Below are 15,295 nucleotides of genomic sequence, written 5' to 3' on the forward strand. Positions count from 1 at the left end.
GGGTCCAAGGAACCAGAGGAAGACGATGGGGGAGGATCCGCATTTGTAGAGGATAGACGGGCCGTATTAACCGCTTTGAAGAGCAATGATTTGAATAAGGCTTGAGGAAAGAGGCCTGTGAAAGTGGGCTGATCGGGAGGAAGGTTCTCATCCTCCGACAGGTCAGAAGCAGGATCTCCTTCGTCGATGCAGGCTGAAGGATGACTGTAGTGGGACGAAGTAGGAGAAACGGAGCGAACAGAATGAGAACATCCTTCGTCACTGGGGTCCGCCGAACAGGGGGAAACCTCTCTCACCGATCCATGCCGACTGGAAAGACCCGAACGGGTGGCCAATGACTTTTGAACCGCTGCCTCGATCATTTGCTGTAACTGACCTGGAAGGATGGAAGGATCCAAGGAATGAGCAGGTACAGGGTCAGATGAAGGAACCTCCGGTACAATTGTTGGATCAGGCACCGGTTGAGAAACTGCGTCAGGACCCCACAAATTTTCCTCAGAAATAGTCACTGGGCAATCTTGCAGAGAAAGCTGGTCAGGAGAAGGCGAGTGAGCGGCTGCTGGAGGTGGATTAGAGGAGGTAGGAGGTTGAATAGTGGGAGGAGACAACTGAGCAGAAGCCTTGTCACATAACCTGGTCAAAACTTTGTCTCTTCGTTTTTCTGCCTTGGAGGAAGAGGATGACACATCACGAGTGGAAGACTTGTGATGAGAGCGTGAGGATTGAGAAGTTCTGGAACGGGACCTGGAATCTTCCATGACAGAATGCTGGGTAACAGACGTGGAGTCTGATTGGCCAACTTTACTTGCACTGGCCTTACGACCGTGCTTAGATTTAGAAAGGGCCTTGGGCATGGCAACAAAACAAGGGGTGCTTTAAGGTAAGCCCCCACACGCCAGATTACGCTTTGATAAATTATATTTTAATGTATCAGAAGGGAGCGAGAGGAACTCCACAATTAGGCCCAGAGACTGGAAAGACAAATCTATTTGGAAAATCAAATAGGCTCGATAGGGAGCGTAAGAAAACTCCACAAACAACAAGCGTAATAAAAGAAAAGGCCCAACCAATTGAGAGAATCACTCAAATTAGCAGACAGACTGGCAGATTAAGGCCACCGTTCTCAGGTTTGTGTAACGTAAAGGGGAGGGGGCGCGAGACCCCACTAGGATTCAAACCAAACAGCGTATAAAAAATGAATACAGCCTCAGGAGAAAAGGGGGGGGGCGTGAAGCTCCACAACTGAAATAATATGCTGTATAAATATAATGGCCTCTGCAGTACAAAACGGGGGCGCAAAGCTCCTCAGTTGCAATAGTTGTGCCAGCAATGTATCTCCAACAATTAGTAGTCTGCAGAGATCGGCAGTTAAACAGTTAAGGTTGCGAGGCTCCTCAATTGATCAACAGCCAGCAGCACTTTAAGTTCACTTTAAGAGTTAGGGCAAACGGCTGCGAGGGAGCAGGCTTCTAGAGGCTAAAAACCCCCAGCTGAAAGGCTTGATTACGGGGAGAGCAGGCTGTGGAGCGCCGCGACTTCCTTAATGGCGGGAAAGCGAGGGGCGTCCAAAATGGCCGGCGCGGCTGCAGCGCGCCCTCCGAATTGCCGAGAATAAGGGGAAATCGAAACTTAGCCCAAACGGAGCAGGCGAAGGCAGCTCGAGTCAGGGGGAATGTCCCTCGAAGTTCAGGTGAAATTAAAACCCCTTGGGAGGGAGAGAGGCGAGGGAATCCCCACACCCCTGGCTAAGCCAGGGAAAACGAAGCCCAAATGAGGGACTTGGGTAACTCACGAAGTCGAAGTCAGGCAGTCCAAGGTCAGCCGGAATAATCAATCAGAGTCCAAATAGCAAAGAAATAGCACAGTCACACAATCCAAAGTCAAAAAACCAGAAATTCAAACATTAGAAATAAGAATAAAGAGATTTAGCTAGAGAGCAGTCCCACACACCAGCCAGCGCTGAAGGACTGAGCCAAAAGCTGGCCTGCCCGGCAACAGAGGCGGGACTAGGGAAAATTGGCAGGCTCAGTCCTTCAAGCTGATTGGATGGGCACTACCCACGCTGGCTGCTGTCTCCACTCTCAATGGAGAAGAAAAGAACCTAGGTTACAACAATGGTGAACAGGAAACTCCTGCTTCCATTAAATGTAATAATGCTTACCAGAATAGCCTAGCTTCATTAACTATAGTTTAATGTGTTTTTTAAAATTAAATCTGCATTATGTAGAAATGATATCACTGATTGCTGTGATCAAATCTAAGTCTCAAATGTGTTGATAGTAATGGAGAAGTGAACAGAATATGATCTTAATTATTTTATAACAGGTGATTGCATAGCTATATGCAAATAGTGTTGTCTGAAATAAAAAAACTCAAAAAAGTAATGGAGACATAGAAAAATAAATTTATACTAAAGATGAATACTTTTCAGATGAGAGGACATGAAATTTGAGATTTCAAGACAGTACTTGCTGTCCTTTTCAAAGCCTTTCTATAAGCCACGCTCATCTACAGCAGGGGGCAGCACCTAATCAATTCTGATGTCAGAAACCTTATCAGCATCATCAGATGTAGGAAATAAAGTTGAAAAATACATCCAAGAAGACGATAATGGAAAATCATTTCCACAATAAAGTCAAGAAAATTCATCAACATATTAATATGATTACAAGGAGTCAAAATTCACTGTAGGGACACTTTTATATACTTTCCCTGTTTGGAAAATGGAGCCTATAGGGATTGCTTATGAAAATGGCTACAGGTAGAGTTCTCGATTTATGACCATTTGTTTAATGATAGTTCTAAGTTATAATGGCCTTGGAATAAGTGACTTACAGCCTGCCCTCAAAGTCACAACTGCTGCACCGTCCCTGCAGTCTTTTGATTGCAGTTCGGGTACTTGGCAACTGGCAATAATTTACAAGGATTGCAATATTCTTCGTTCATATAATCATGATTAATGGTTTCCCCAGCTTGCTTCTGACAAGAAAAATTAATTGGGGAAGCTGAATTCGCTTAAGCACGTGATTCACTTAACGACCAAGATTCACTCAATGACTACAGCAAACTGGTTATAAAATGGGATCTGGCCACATGATGACTCATTAAGGATTGCACTGCTTAGTAACCAAAATTCTGGCTCCAACTTTGGTCATAAATTGAAGATTACTGTACATTCATAACCTTGAAAATTCTTAAGGATTCAATAAGTAACAAAAACATTTTATAACTTAAAAATTGTCTTTCTGTGCACATTTGCATTATAAAAACATTTTCTGATATATTCATAACACCCTGACTGGAGTTAAATATACTATGTTCTTACTTGCTCTGAAAAGTAATTCCTAATCATTACTATATTAGCTATTAGGGAACTTGCAAACTGAAGAATTGTAGCCTAATTTAGTCACAATTCTTGCTTCTCATTCTTCTTCCAGAATAATTACAACAGATTATGACAAGAGTCTCTGGGAGACATATGGCATAAAAAATTAATCAAATAAACAACAAAGTACAATTAGTTAAGAAGAGGGGTATCTACATATTGGTGGAAAGGCTCAAAAATCTACAAAATAGCAGGCATGGCACGTCTGCCCAATTTGTATAAATGTACAGCAGGGCTTGCATTTTAACATAACACTTGATAACATGTAGATTTTGAACATCCTGTAGATTTCCTTAGTTAAGAATTATGGCTGGTTTTTAACAGAGGTTCATTAATAGTTCAAATTATCATTATTGAATAGTTTGTCCTGGTTTGGATATAACAAATCAGAACTAGCTGAAACGTCAGGCATGATCCTGCCATAATTAAGCACTTTTGAATGAATCCCATCAAGGGAAAATGTTTACTACATTTTAAATGTAATTTAATGTAAAGTTTTGAATAAAATGGATGCAAAGATCATATCTAGTTCAAAATTGCATAAGTGGTAACTTTATGTATATGATACAAATTATGAGTTCTGAAGTCAAGTTATTGTACTTTACCTGCATTACTTATCCTATTCAAACCTTCTATCTAAGTATGAGTGTTCTAAGACTTTGGCAAAGTTAAGTACTCAACAAAGTGCTTGCTTTAATATAAGAGGGAGAAAGACAGCAGGGAAACTGGCTAGAAATGACTGAATTACCAAGAAACAAAATGTCCTTTCTTACCTGAGTCCCAGGGGGAGCTAAACCTATGCAGAAAAAAAAAATTGAGAAATCAATTTTATGGAAATACTAAAACAAATCCTTCCTGATTTACTGTGATTCAAAAAGCTTTCAAGTTTTATTAAAATAAATTGGCACACAAGTCCTATATTTAACAGCTTACTTGCCAGGAACTATTTCAGGCAGAATGTCATGGATGCACATTTTGGCTGAGGCCACATTTAATTAATACAATTTAGACTCTACACTTACACTTAAAAAGAAAGTCAGAAATAATAAAAAAGCAGATCCTAGGTGTTCAGATGTTAGTTGTGTGTTACATGCAATCAGCCAAATCACATTTTAACTACCTAATTTCCTAGAAAGCATTATTCATGCCAATATTTCAAGTATTTCTCTTCCAGAGCAGCGATTAGATTCATATACTGTGCAAAGTCAACTGGGTTGGTTGGATTCACTTTCGCATGTTGCGTGAATTCACCCAGTGTGCTCTACAAATACCTTTTTATTGTTTAGCAAAAATTATGGTTTATTCAAAACATAATATAGGGAGTCCTCGACTTACGACAGCAATTGGGACTGGAATTTCCATTCCTAAGCCATATGGCCATAAAGCGTGGACACATTGCTTAGTGAAGGCAATCCCTGCAGCCCCAGTTGATGTTAACAGAATCCCATGTTTATTAAGCAAGTAACCAATACAACCAAAGTCCGTGGGAAGGCCAGCAGAAAGTCCTAGGCCCACAGGCAGGTAAATTGCTGCTGCTTGGTGGGGGAAGGAGCAAGAGGGTGCACAGGAGAGGACGCATGAGAGGATGGTGCAGGCATGCAAGAGGGCCAGGGAAAGTACCAAGGGGTGTTCAAAAGGTACTATTTGGGTCAGGTATGCAGGATGGCAAAGATGCAAGGAGGTACATGAGAGGTGCTGGCTGGGGAAAGTGCAAAGGGATGTGCAAGAGGCTCCATAGAGGCCAGGGAGAGTACAAATAAATTCTTATTTATGCTTTGATATTTTGTGAGATGTTTTTAATATAACCACCCAGTCACTTAGGTGAGACAGGTAGTATAGAAGTGTGATGAATGAAAAAATAAATAAATAAAACTATAACTAGTGGGCTGACACAATCCTGACTACTCTGTTGTTAAATTCTTTCCCCTAATTGTTAGCATTTTCTCTTGTATTTTTCTAGATGAACTTTTAATCCAAAAAATATTATTTCTAAAGACCATAAAGTTTGTTTGTTCCATTATAAAAACAGACATTTTCAAATTTTCCTTTGATAATTAAATTAACGGCAAAATTTAATTTAGTTTTAATTAGAAAAAATAATATTTCTTATAACAGCCTAAATTACTTAACAAATAATTGATTATTCATACATACCAATTTGCGAATCCATGCTGTTCACTCCTGGCTGTAAAAAAAACAAATATATATATATATATATGTATATATACCTATTTCAATTTGAGATGATAGCAGAGACTTGTTTATATACACACACACACAGACAGACAGACACAGGTAATAACGCGGAAGTGGTTTATCCTTGCCAGATGTTTTTTTTAACTTCCCATTCCAGTCTTTTGTGCTTGTATTTTCTGGTTATTTCCTGTCCAAATACTAACCAGATTCGAACTTGCTTTGCTTTTCAAAACCAGACAATATTGGCTAGGAAGAAAGAAAACTACAGACAGACCTCAACATATAACCAATAGGGACCAAAAAATTTGTTGTTGAGTAGTGTAATTATTAAGTAAGGCAGAGTGCAACTGAACCCAATTTTACAAACTTTTCTGTAATTTGCAACTTATTTCCAGCTTCTCCATTGACTTTGCTTTACAGAAGCTGGCCAGGATGGTTGTAAATGGCAATCTGCAGGAAACTGTGATCATCATAAATATGCAGCAAATGCCAAGCTCTCAAATTATGATCACAGGACTGAGGGGCACTTTGACAGTTCTTAAATGCGAGGACTGGTTATAAGCCAGTTTTTCCAGCACCACTATTAACTTAGAAAGATTGCTAAATGAATGGCCTTTAACCGAGGACTACCTGTACTGTGAAAGAAAACTACATTGGTTGAACCTATGGCACACATGCCAGAGATCGCCTCTCTGGGCACGTGTGCCGTCGCCCCAGCCCAGCTTCATCATGTTTCTCTGTCGAGTTTCTCGCCGTCATTTGCAGAGAAACAAAAGTCTGTGGAACTAAAAAAAAAGTTTCACTCAATCAATTCCCACTTCTTGGAAAGAAAAAGATCTCACGAAATTGGAATTGATTGAGTGAACTTTTTTTTTAGTCCCACAAACTTTTGTTTCCCTGCACACAATGGCAAGAAACGTAACAGAGAAACGCCACGGAGCTGGAAATCAGGTAGGCAAAGAAATGCTTGGGGGAAGCGAGAGCATCTGGGTGGTGGTGGGTGGGGCAAGCTCCGGGTGCGACAATGGAAAAACGGGCAACAGAGTGGCCCTCTCTTCTTCCTGCTCTTCCTCAACTTGTGCTGGCTGCTCCATTTCCCGTTTCTACATTGCAGCACAGTGCCCAGGTTCCACTTTGATAGCAAATTTGCCCGGCCAAACTAACCCCGCAGTCTCCCCTACATTGGGCTCAGCTTCAATCAGGTCAGTCAGTCAGTTGGTGACTCCATCGGCGGCGAACAAAACAGCCCTGTTGCACCACCCCTTCTCCTGCCGCCAAGCGTGCCCAACCATGCGTGGCCTTCCCCCCCCTTTTTTTCCGTCACGGATTGCGGTGGACAAAAAAACAACCAACCCTCCCACTATAGCCAAGGCCACCGCTGCTAAACAAGCAGCCGCCCCCGTGGCGGTAGCGGCGTAGAGTGGAGAAGCAAAGACTATAAATTGGTAACTACCCATGTTGTGCTTTTCAGCCAGACAATCATAGTATTTGCAGAGTCCTTGGGAGAAAGGTATGGGGGGGGGGAGAGGGAATTAAGCATATTTGTTAATTGGAACCACTCATCAGACTACGAAGCAGAACAAAAAAAAGCTATCTGGTCTCCATACAGCGGATTCAAAGCATCCCTAACCTTGTCTTTTCCTGCAAGATACAGGCCATGTATCTTGCAGGAAAGATACATGGCCTGTATCTTGCAGGCTTTGCCCTCTCCACTTTCTTGTTTTGAATTTCCTGTCCAAAGGTAATTGGATTTTTTGGCTTGTAACCAAAGGTATCTAGGCTGAGACTGTCCCTTCTTCTGTCCTGGACAGGACATTTTATGGTGATACAGTTTTCTTCCAGATAAATAATTGGTAGGTATTTAGTTATGAGGAAGGCGATGTCTCTTTCAATAATAGAAATTAAAACTATTTTATTTTAACAAGAAAAGAAGTAAAAATATACAGAGAAAATTGGGATAAGAAAATGAAGAGAAAAACTAAGAAATGATAGTACAAAGATTTTTCTTTTCTATTGTTGTTAAATGTAATATTTCAAAAGCAGAAAAAAATGAAGGGGCATAAAAGTGCATTTATCACGTTTTTCTTAGAACAATTTGCTACTTTCCTCTCCAAATCTTAAGAAGCTTGTTCAGCAATCTTGAGAAGACCTGCTTGCTGGTTTGGCTGAACCAACTACAGAGATTTAGAAATAGAAATAGAATAACAGAGTTGGAAGGGATCTTGGAGGTCTTCTAGTCCAACCCCCTGCCCAGACAGGAAACCCTACACCACTTCAAACAAATGGTTATCCAACATCTTCTTAAAAAATTCCAGTGTTGGAACATTCACAACTTCTGCAGGCAAGTTCTTCCACTTATTAATTGTTCTGTCAGGAAATTTCTCCTTAGTTCTAAGTTGCTTCTCTCCTTGATTAGTTTCCACCCATTGCTTCTTGTCCTGCCCTCAGGTGCTTTGGAGAATATGTTGAAAACCCTTCTTTGTGGCAGCCCCTGAGATATTGGAACACTGCTATCATGTCTCCCCTAGTCCTTTTCATTAAACAAGACATACCCAGTTCCTGCAACCGTTCTTCATATGTTTTAGCCTCCAGTTCCCTAATCATCTTTGTTGCTCTTCTCTGCACTCTTTCTAGAGTCTCCATATCTTTTTTACATCGTGGTGACCAAAACTGAATGCAATATTCCAAGTGTGGCCTTACCAAGGCATTATAAAGTGGTATTAAAACTTCATGTGATCTTGATTCAATCCCCCCGTTTATGCAGCCCAGAACTGTGTTGGCTTTTTTGGCAGCTGCTGCACACTGCTGGCTTATATCTAAATGGTTGTCCACTAGGACTCCAAGATCCCTCTCATAGTTACTACTATTGAGCAAGGTACCACAATTAGCTGAACTCTGCCTTGTTTATCATTATTTTAGGTAGTAAAACCTCAGTATTCAGGTTAAATTGCCATGTGATAAATAAGTGGGTTTTGGGTTGCAGTTTGGGCACTTGGTCTCTAAAAGGTTTGCCATCACAGCGATGAAGCTCAGTTCAAAGGAGACTATTTTTGTAAAATATATGTTAAGTAATAATTATTTTGGGGAAGTAAACAGTCACTACCATTTCATGCAGATTCCACATGTTTGGATTTTAGGAATGTGTTTTGTGTACAATCATGCAAGATTAATGCACTCTATATGGAGAGCGTTGAAGACCATCTAAAAGTTTCCACTGGTCCAGAATGCATTATTTGATTCAAGATGTAGCTATTACCTATAAAGCCCTACATGGCATGAGGCTCAGTTGCTTGAGAGACTGCCTATCTCCATATTATCTGCCCAGCTAATTTGATCTGGCAGGGTTGGTACACTTCGGGTTCCTTTGACTAAGCAATGCCATTTATTAGGACACTATAAGTGCACCTTCTCTAAAGTAGCACCTACCATCCAGAATGAGGCTCCCTAAGATCCAAAACCACTTGCTGGTATTTGAAGGGTCTTGAAGACTTGACAATGGTTGGTTGAAGCTTCCTTCACACTATGTGGGTTGTTTTCCTTTGTTCCCATCTGGTTTTGTCATCCTGTCAATTTTACCCTTTTTTAAATCTCTTTTTTTTTTCTTGGTTTAAAGTTTCAGACAACTTGTAATCCACCCAGTGTCGGTAGGAGTTGGGCAACATTTACTGTAAATATAATAAATTACTACTTTCTCTTAACAATTATCTAGTTCTCTCAATCATTGATTACTGGAAAGAGGAAACATTAAGCATCCTCAAGTATCATTTATATAGGCAGTTTTAGTCAGCATGCTGAGTTAGTATCAAGTTCAGGCTGACTGGGCAAGTACTACCCATACTGGCTGCTGTCTCCACCCTCAATGGAGAATTTAAAGGTAGCACTTTCAATTTTGATCAAAAACTAATGCAGTTGTTTCAAAACAAGAGTAATGACAAAGCTGCTCCCAGAAAGCTGATATGAAGAACTTGCAAAGTCACTAGAAATGGAGATATTGGAGGGGGGGGGGAGATGAGTCTTAGTGATAAGAGATATTATTTTGATTTATATCCTGCCTCTCTTCCAAGAGACCTCTCAGGTAAAAATTCAGCTTTTGAAAAAGACAATTAAGATATTAAAGATGAAAGAGATCAGAAAATTATTACAGGATAATAATGTACTGTATATTTTACTGTATAGAATAAAAAAGGATAGATTTTTGAAATACTGTTCGTGGAGAATTAGTATTATTTCATAATTAACTGAAAATGGAGACCAAAAGAAAGAAAAGAAATGCCTGCATGTCTAAAAAAAATCACAGGCTACTGCCAATAAAAATGAAAAGCAATTGAGGAAGCATATAGGGAGAAAAAGTAATTCAGTTTTGATTCTTTTCTGGGATATTTAAATTGGATAAGTTTGTGGAAATTAGACAAAAAAAAAAGATTTTATAGGAAACGCTCTGATTCATCTTCACTGGTTCACTGTATTTTTTACTGCCTGTAAAAGAGGGAATTTCCTTTTCTCACTAGCTAGTATAGAAATTAATATACTGCAGTCTATTTATTTAGCCATGTGAAATCAAGAATATTAATGACGATCAGGCAAGTACCAAAAATATTGCTAAATAAATAACACAATGCAAAGAGACAATATAAAGAGAATAGGTAAAACTCCCTGAACCCTTAAAGATTCAATGAGAAAGAAAGCTGAAGAGAAACATCTTGCAACAGAAATGTTGTGTGAGCTATCAGACAACATAGAGTAACAATCTAAAACAATGATTAAGTCAAAGAAAAGAGATTGTAATGCAGAATAATCAGGAAGTATATCCTACAAATATTATCTATAATTTTTTAACTTATTTGCCATACACACTCCATGCCCAATTTCAACTTCTGTTCACACCCTGAATTTGGCATCAATTTGATTTTGAAAGTTGACTTTCTCAAGTTAAGTAGAGTTTGCTTTGAGATAGTCAATGAGAGTCAGGGAAATCTAGATCTACTATTAAATCATCAGGTATTGCTACAGATCAACAGAGTTGGAAGGATCTTGTAGGTCATGTTAAACAACAGATAACTATTAAAGCTAAACTAGCCATTCTAGGAAAACAAAATAATCTATTTTACATTTTTCATGTGTACCTATAAAGCAGAGGTTGGGACATAGAATTTAAATAACAAAGAGAATGCTGGTCCTTCTTCCTATTTGCAATCTAGATACAGGTATCGTGTTTCCCAGAAAATAAGACCCAGTCTTATTATTTTTTTTGCCTCCAAGAGGCATTAAGTCTTATTTTCGGGGATATCTTTTCCACTGTCTCACCTCATGGCAGCAGCACCTATAACCCTGCCCAGCAGAGCCCGTGTGGCTGCTGTTGGCCTACTTCTGTGGCCACTTTCTGAAGACCTCTGACGGTAAAACAGAGGGCAGGGGCACCGTGCATGTCAATTTGGAGCTTGTTTCTCGGCTGCAGAGGCCTTTCCTGAAGGCCTCTGATGGCGAAACAGAGGCCACGGGGGATGTGTGGAAGTGGCAGCAAGCAGCCGCAGAAGTGGGCCGGCAAGGCGAGGCAGGTGTCGGGGCGTGGGAGGCTGCAACTGTCCTAAAATAAGCAGGAGTGGGGCACATAAGTCAGTTCCACTCCCATCCTAGCTTGGTTTTTACATGTGCACCTCACTCCACCTCGTGCAACCAGATGTAGCAGAGTGGGCAGGGTCTTAAATAGGGCTTACTTTGGGGGGTAGGCCTTATATTGGGCACACGTGTAAAAATCAAGTTAGGGCTTATTTTCGGGATAGGTCTTATTTTTGGGGGGAAACACGGTAGTCCTTGATTTACAAGTTTGCTGTTATAACACTGCAAAAATGACTTATGACCATTTTTCACACTTATGGCCAGTGCAGCAGCCCCATGATCATGTGATCAAAATTCAGACACTTGGCAACTAACTCATATTTATGACAGTTGCAGGGTCCCACGGTCATGTGATCACTTTTTGTGACCTTCTGACAAGCAAAGTCAATGGGGAAGTCAGATTACTTAACAACCATGTTATTAACTATAGTGATTCACTTAACAGCTGTGGCAAGAAATGGGGCAAAACTCACTTAATGAATGTCTCACTTAGGAACATAAATTTTCAGCTCAATTGTAGTTGTACTTTTCTTCAAATCCTTCCAAATTTAAACTAGGATTGTTTATTTATTTTTATTTATTTTATTTTATTTTATTTCTATACTGCCCTTCTCCTGCAGGACTCAGGGCGAGATAAAACATAGCATATAAAATTTAAAAACAGTTTAAAAACAATTAAATAATTTTGGCCCAAAGTTTAAAACAACCCAATTAAAACCGAATTCAATTAAAACTGAGAGGATGGGATCAAGCCAGCCCGGCTAGATGGAATAAGTATGTTTTCAGGGCCCGATGAAAATCCGGAGGTCTGATATCGTGCGTATCTCAGGGGGTAGGTCATTCCAGAGGGCAGGTGCTGCCACAGAGAAGGCTCTCCCCCTGGGGGTCGCTAGCCGGCACTGTCTGGCCAATGGCACTCTGAGGAGGCCGTCTCTGTGCGAGCGAACTGGTCGGTGGGAGGCTATTGGCGGCAGAAGGCGGTCTCGCAGATATCCCGGCCCTAAGCCATGGAGCGCTTTAAAGGTGGTCACCAACACCTTGAAGCACACCCGGAAGACCACAGGAAGCCAGTGCAGCTCGCGCAGGAGATGTGTCATATGTGAGCGCCCCGTCGCTCCCATAATCCCCCGCACGGCCACATTCTGGACTAAGTGCAGCCTCCGGGTGCACCCCAAGGGGAGCCCCATGTATAGAGCATTGCAGTAGTCCATTGTTAGTCTATCTCATCCAAAATTAAGTTTCACATACCCTATGAGTTAACAAAGTTTTTCTCTATAGATCCCTAGAACATAAAGTGATGCATGAGAGGAAAATGAAATTATTAGTTTGCATTTGTAATAAAACAATTAAATTAAATTAAAATATTTATGAATTTTATAGTTACGCCGTCTATTAAACTCCTGAGGCTACCTTATAATGAAACATGAAATAATCATATTCTGACTATAGCATTTTTCATTATATAAATTTGAAATAATTAGCAATAAAGTGGCTCAAGTTGGTTAATTGTTTTAATAAAAGATACTGAACTATATATTGGACAAAAGGTACAGGAAAAGGATACAGAATCAGTACAGTAGGGAGCAAATACTTTAAAATTGTAAACAGAATATTTACCGGTCCTGTTGGCTGCATGGGGCCATGAGACATATGAGGTGCCATCATTCCGGGCATCACTGACTGCATCATTCCAGGCATCTACAATCAAAATATGATTATTGTATTTGTTTACAACCTGTCACACTACATCTGTAACTATTTTTTGTTCATGGGAGGATATAATTTAACCCTGTTCCCAAACAGCTAAATTGGGGCATAACAAAGGAGTAGAGTTATAAAAGGGCATATAAGTTTAACAAGGGAATCCAGCAATTGTCTGATGATGTTCCAAATAAATACTATTAAAGCTCTAAATGATCAGAAGCATTAAAGTGGGCAAGATATTAATTGCTGAGGGCCAACAAATAAAGACACAATTGTTCATCTACTCTTGATTGTCTTTCGAAAGGGAACTCAAGACAAAACATGAAGAAAGAAGCAGACTGGTATGGAGGGATAGCAGAAAGATAAACAAGTATATGGGCCCATATGCTTGTGTCTTATTTTTAAAAAACCCAAACATTAGACTACTTGCAAGTCATTGAAGGAATGGGGCCCAATCCATTTAAAACTCTAAAACCTCTAATTCCCAAACCAATTCCCTGTGACCTAAGTAAACTCTATTAATCTTGAGGGCTCATTTACCTCATCTATGAACAGAGGATAATACCTGAAGAACTTGTCTCACAGGGCTGGAGTAAGAGTTATGCTGCAAAGATGTTCCAAGATGAAGAGAACTATAAAGTTTAAGAATTATGACTGCAGGGTTCAAAAACATGAACTGTTAAAAAGCGGAGAAAGGCATGCAACAAGGATGCAAACTACCTTAACCAATTAAAACCATATCATTTTCCTTATTCCTTAAATCAGTGTAAATATAGTGAGGGATAATTCTTATTCTGACAATGATGCCGCAAGACAATACACACAAGGGTCTAATAGAAGCCAGCTTGGGCAAAGACCCAAGGCATTTATCATATAGAGCTAATTTCCTTGTGTATGCACATGGCCATTAACCAGAAAAAAATTTCTGAAAGAAAGGCAAAGGTTTTGTGAAATTTTCATCAGTCCTCATTGGGGACTAAGAGGATGGCAACACATAATATAATTAATTGGCCGTATTCAGCCAATTTTATCGGCAGATCCCACAAATAGTGCTAGGGAAATCAACCCCCAAATATGTAATGACAATCCCTGAAGGGTTGGCCAAATAACCCCATTCCCATGTATCTTCAGGGAGCATCAGGTTATTGCTCCCTCTTACCTTCCATCTTGTGTGGAGGGAGAGGTATTTGGTAGGGCTACTGCTCCACCCTCAATCCACAAGGTTTTCTTGGAAGCGTGAGGAAGAGAAGAAAGAATGGGAGTGGCCCTCCCATTCCCCACCATCCTGTAGAAGCAGGAGAAGAAAGGAGTCTTGCCCCACTGCTGCTTCCAAATAAGTGTGTTCCAACCAAGAGTTGCTCCCTAAATATCTCCATCCAAATAGTTTTAGAAACACTTTCAGAATATAGGCCACCAATTATATTCTATCCCCATAAAATAAAACATTTGTGCTTGACAAATCCAGGTTTTAGGAAAGCCACAAAGGTCCAGGGGTTTATCAACTATGTGGTGGCTCTCAACACATGGATTTATAACCCATTGTCTCTGAATGTTAGTCCTGCTTTAAGTGCTTGGAGACAGCCTTAATTTTATGACATATCACTTGATGCACAACTCAAGATATCTATAAATCAGTGCCTGGAGAAAGGAAATACCAATATCAATAGGAAAAAACGTGTAAATAAGAATAAACCGTGTGAAATATGATAAAACAAACTGGATAAGTGGAACACGGTAACCCCCAAAAGTGATAAAAAAGAGCTTCTAAAGATTTGTTAGTTTTTTTCCTTAAACAGAAAAATAATATACCTTGAAGAAAGTACTTGGGTTGTTTAAATGAATGGGACAATAACCTCATATCCAAGACATAATTCTCCATATTTTAAGTGCCAAACACATATATTTGCCTGCCTTACATTTCTTGGAATTCATTTCTAGTAATATGTGCAAGAAGATCGCCCATTTGCAGTCTATGAATTCCTGATGATAGCCAAGCAGTAAAATATGCCAAGCAATAGTAATGTGAGCAGAACAACAATTTAATTCAAAGCAATGGCCTAGGGAATTTGATCAGTTGTTAAATAGGCTGATAATTAGGGGCTTTGCAATTAATGGGTAATAAGATAAGTAGCTGAACTGCTCAAATTACTTTTCATGTTTCCTATTCATCATTCAACCTTGTTTAAACTACATGCACCTGTACTAACAAATTATGATACTGTCCAGAACGCAAAGGACTTACATGATTTTTAATGTCATATGAAGATAGAATGCCCTATTAGCACAGGACTAATACTAAGAGTGACTTTAAAATTCAAGGTATGAATTAGTGTAAGTATGGACAGTAGAGTACTGGATTACTATCTAGAGTAGTAATAAAGGGTATTTTTTTAT

The 15,295-nt window shown here is 39.8% G+C and overlaps 1 protein-coding gene across 3 annotated transcripts in view; it reads right to left on the reverse strand.

Annotated features, from left to right (window-relative positions):
• The window catches only part of PRPF40A (pre-mRNA processing factor 40A), a 43,581-nt gene that overhangs the window by 23,825 nt on the left and 4,461 nt on the right, over window positions 1-15,295 (reverse strand). For 2 of the 3 annotated variants that reach the window (XM_034425181.3, XM_087881884.1), the window contains exons 3-5: window positions 12,815-12,895; window positions 5,540-5,570; window positions 4,159-4,181 (exon numbers count right to left, since the gene is read on the reverse strand). In XM_034425181.3, coding sequence (XP_034281072.1) covers window positions 4,159-4,181; window positions 5,540-5,570; window positions 12,815-12,895 — 135 coding nt within the window. Of the gene's footprint in view, window positions 1-4,158; window positions 4,182-5,539; window positions 5,571-12,814; window positions 12,896-13,466; window positions 14,075-15,295 lie in introns of those variants that run through there. The other variant, XM_087881885.1, reaches the window with a different exon arrangement.

The sequence above is a fragment of the Pantherophis guttatus genome, chromosome 1 (genome assembly GCF_059756535.1).
Source record: "Pantherophis guttatus breed Tessera chromosome 1, ASM5975653v1, whole genome shotgun sequence".
NCBI lineage: Eukaryota > Metazoa > Chordata > Lepidosauria > Squamata > Colubridae > Pantherophis > Pantherophis guttatus.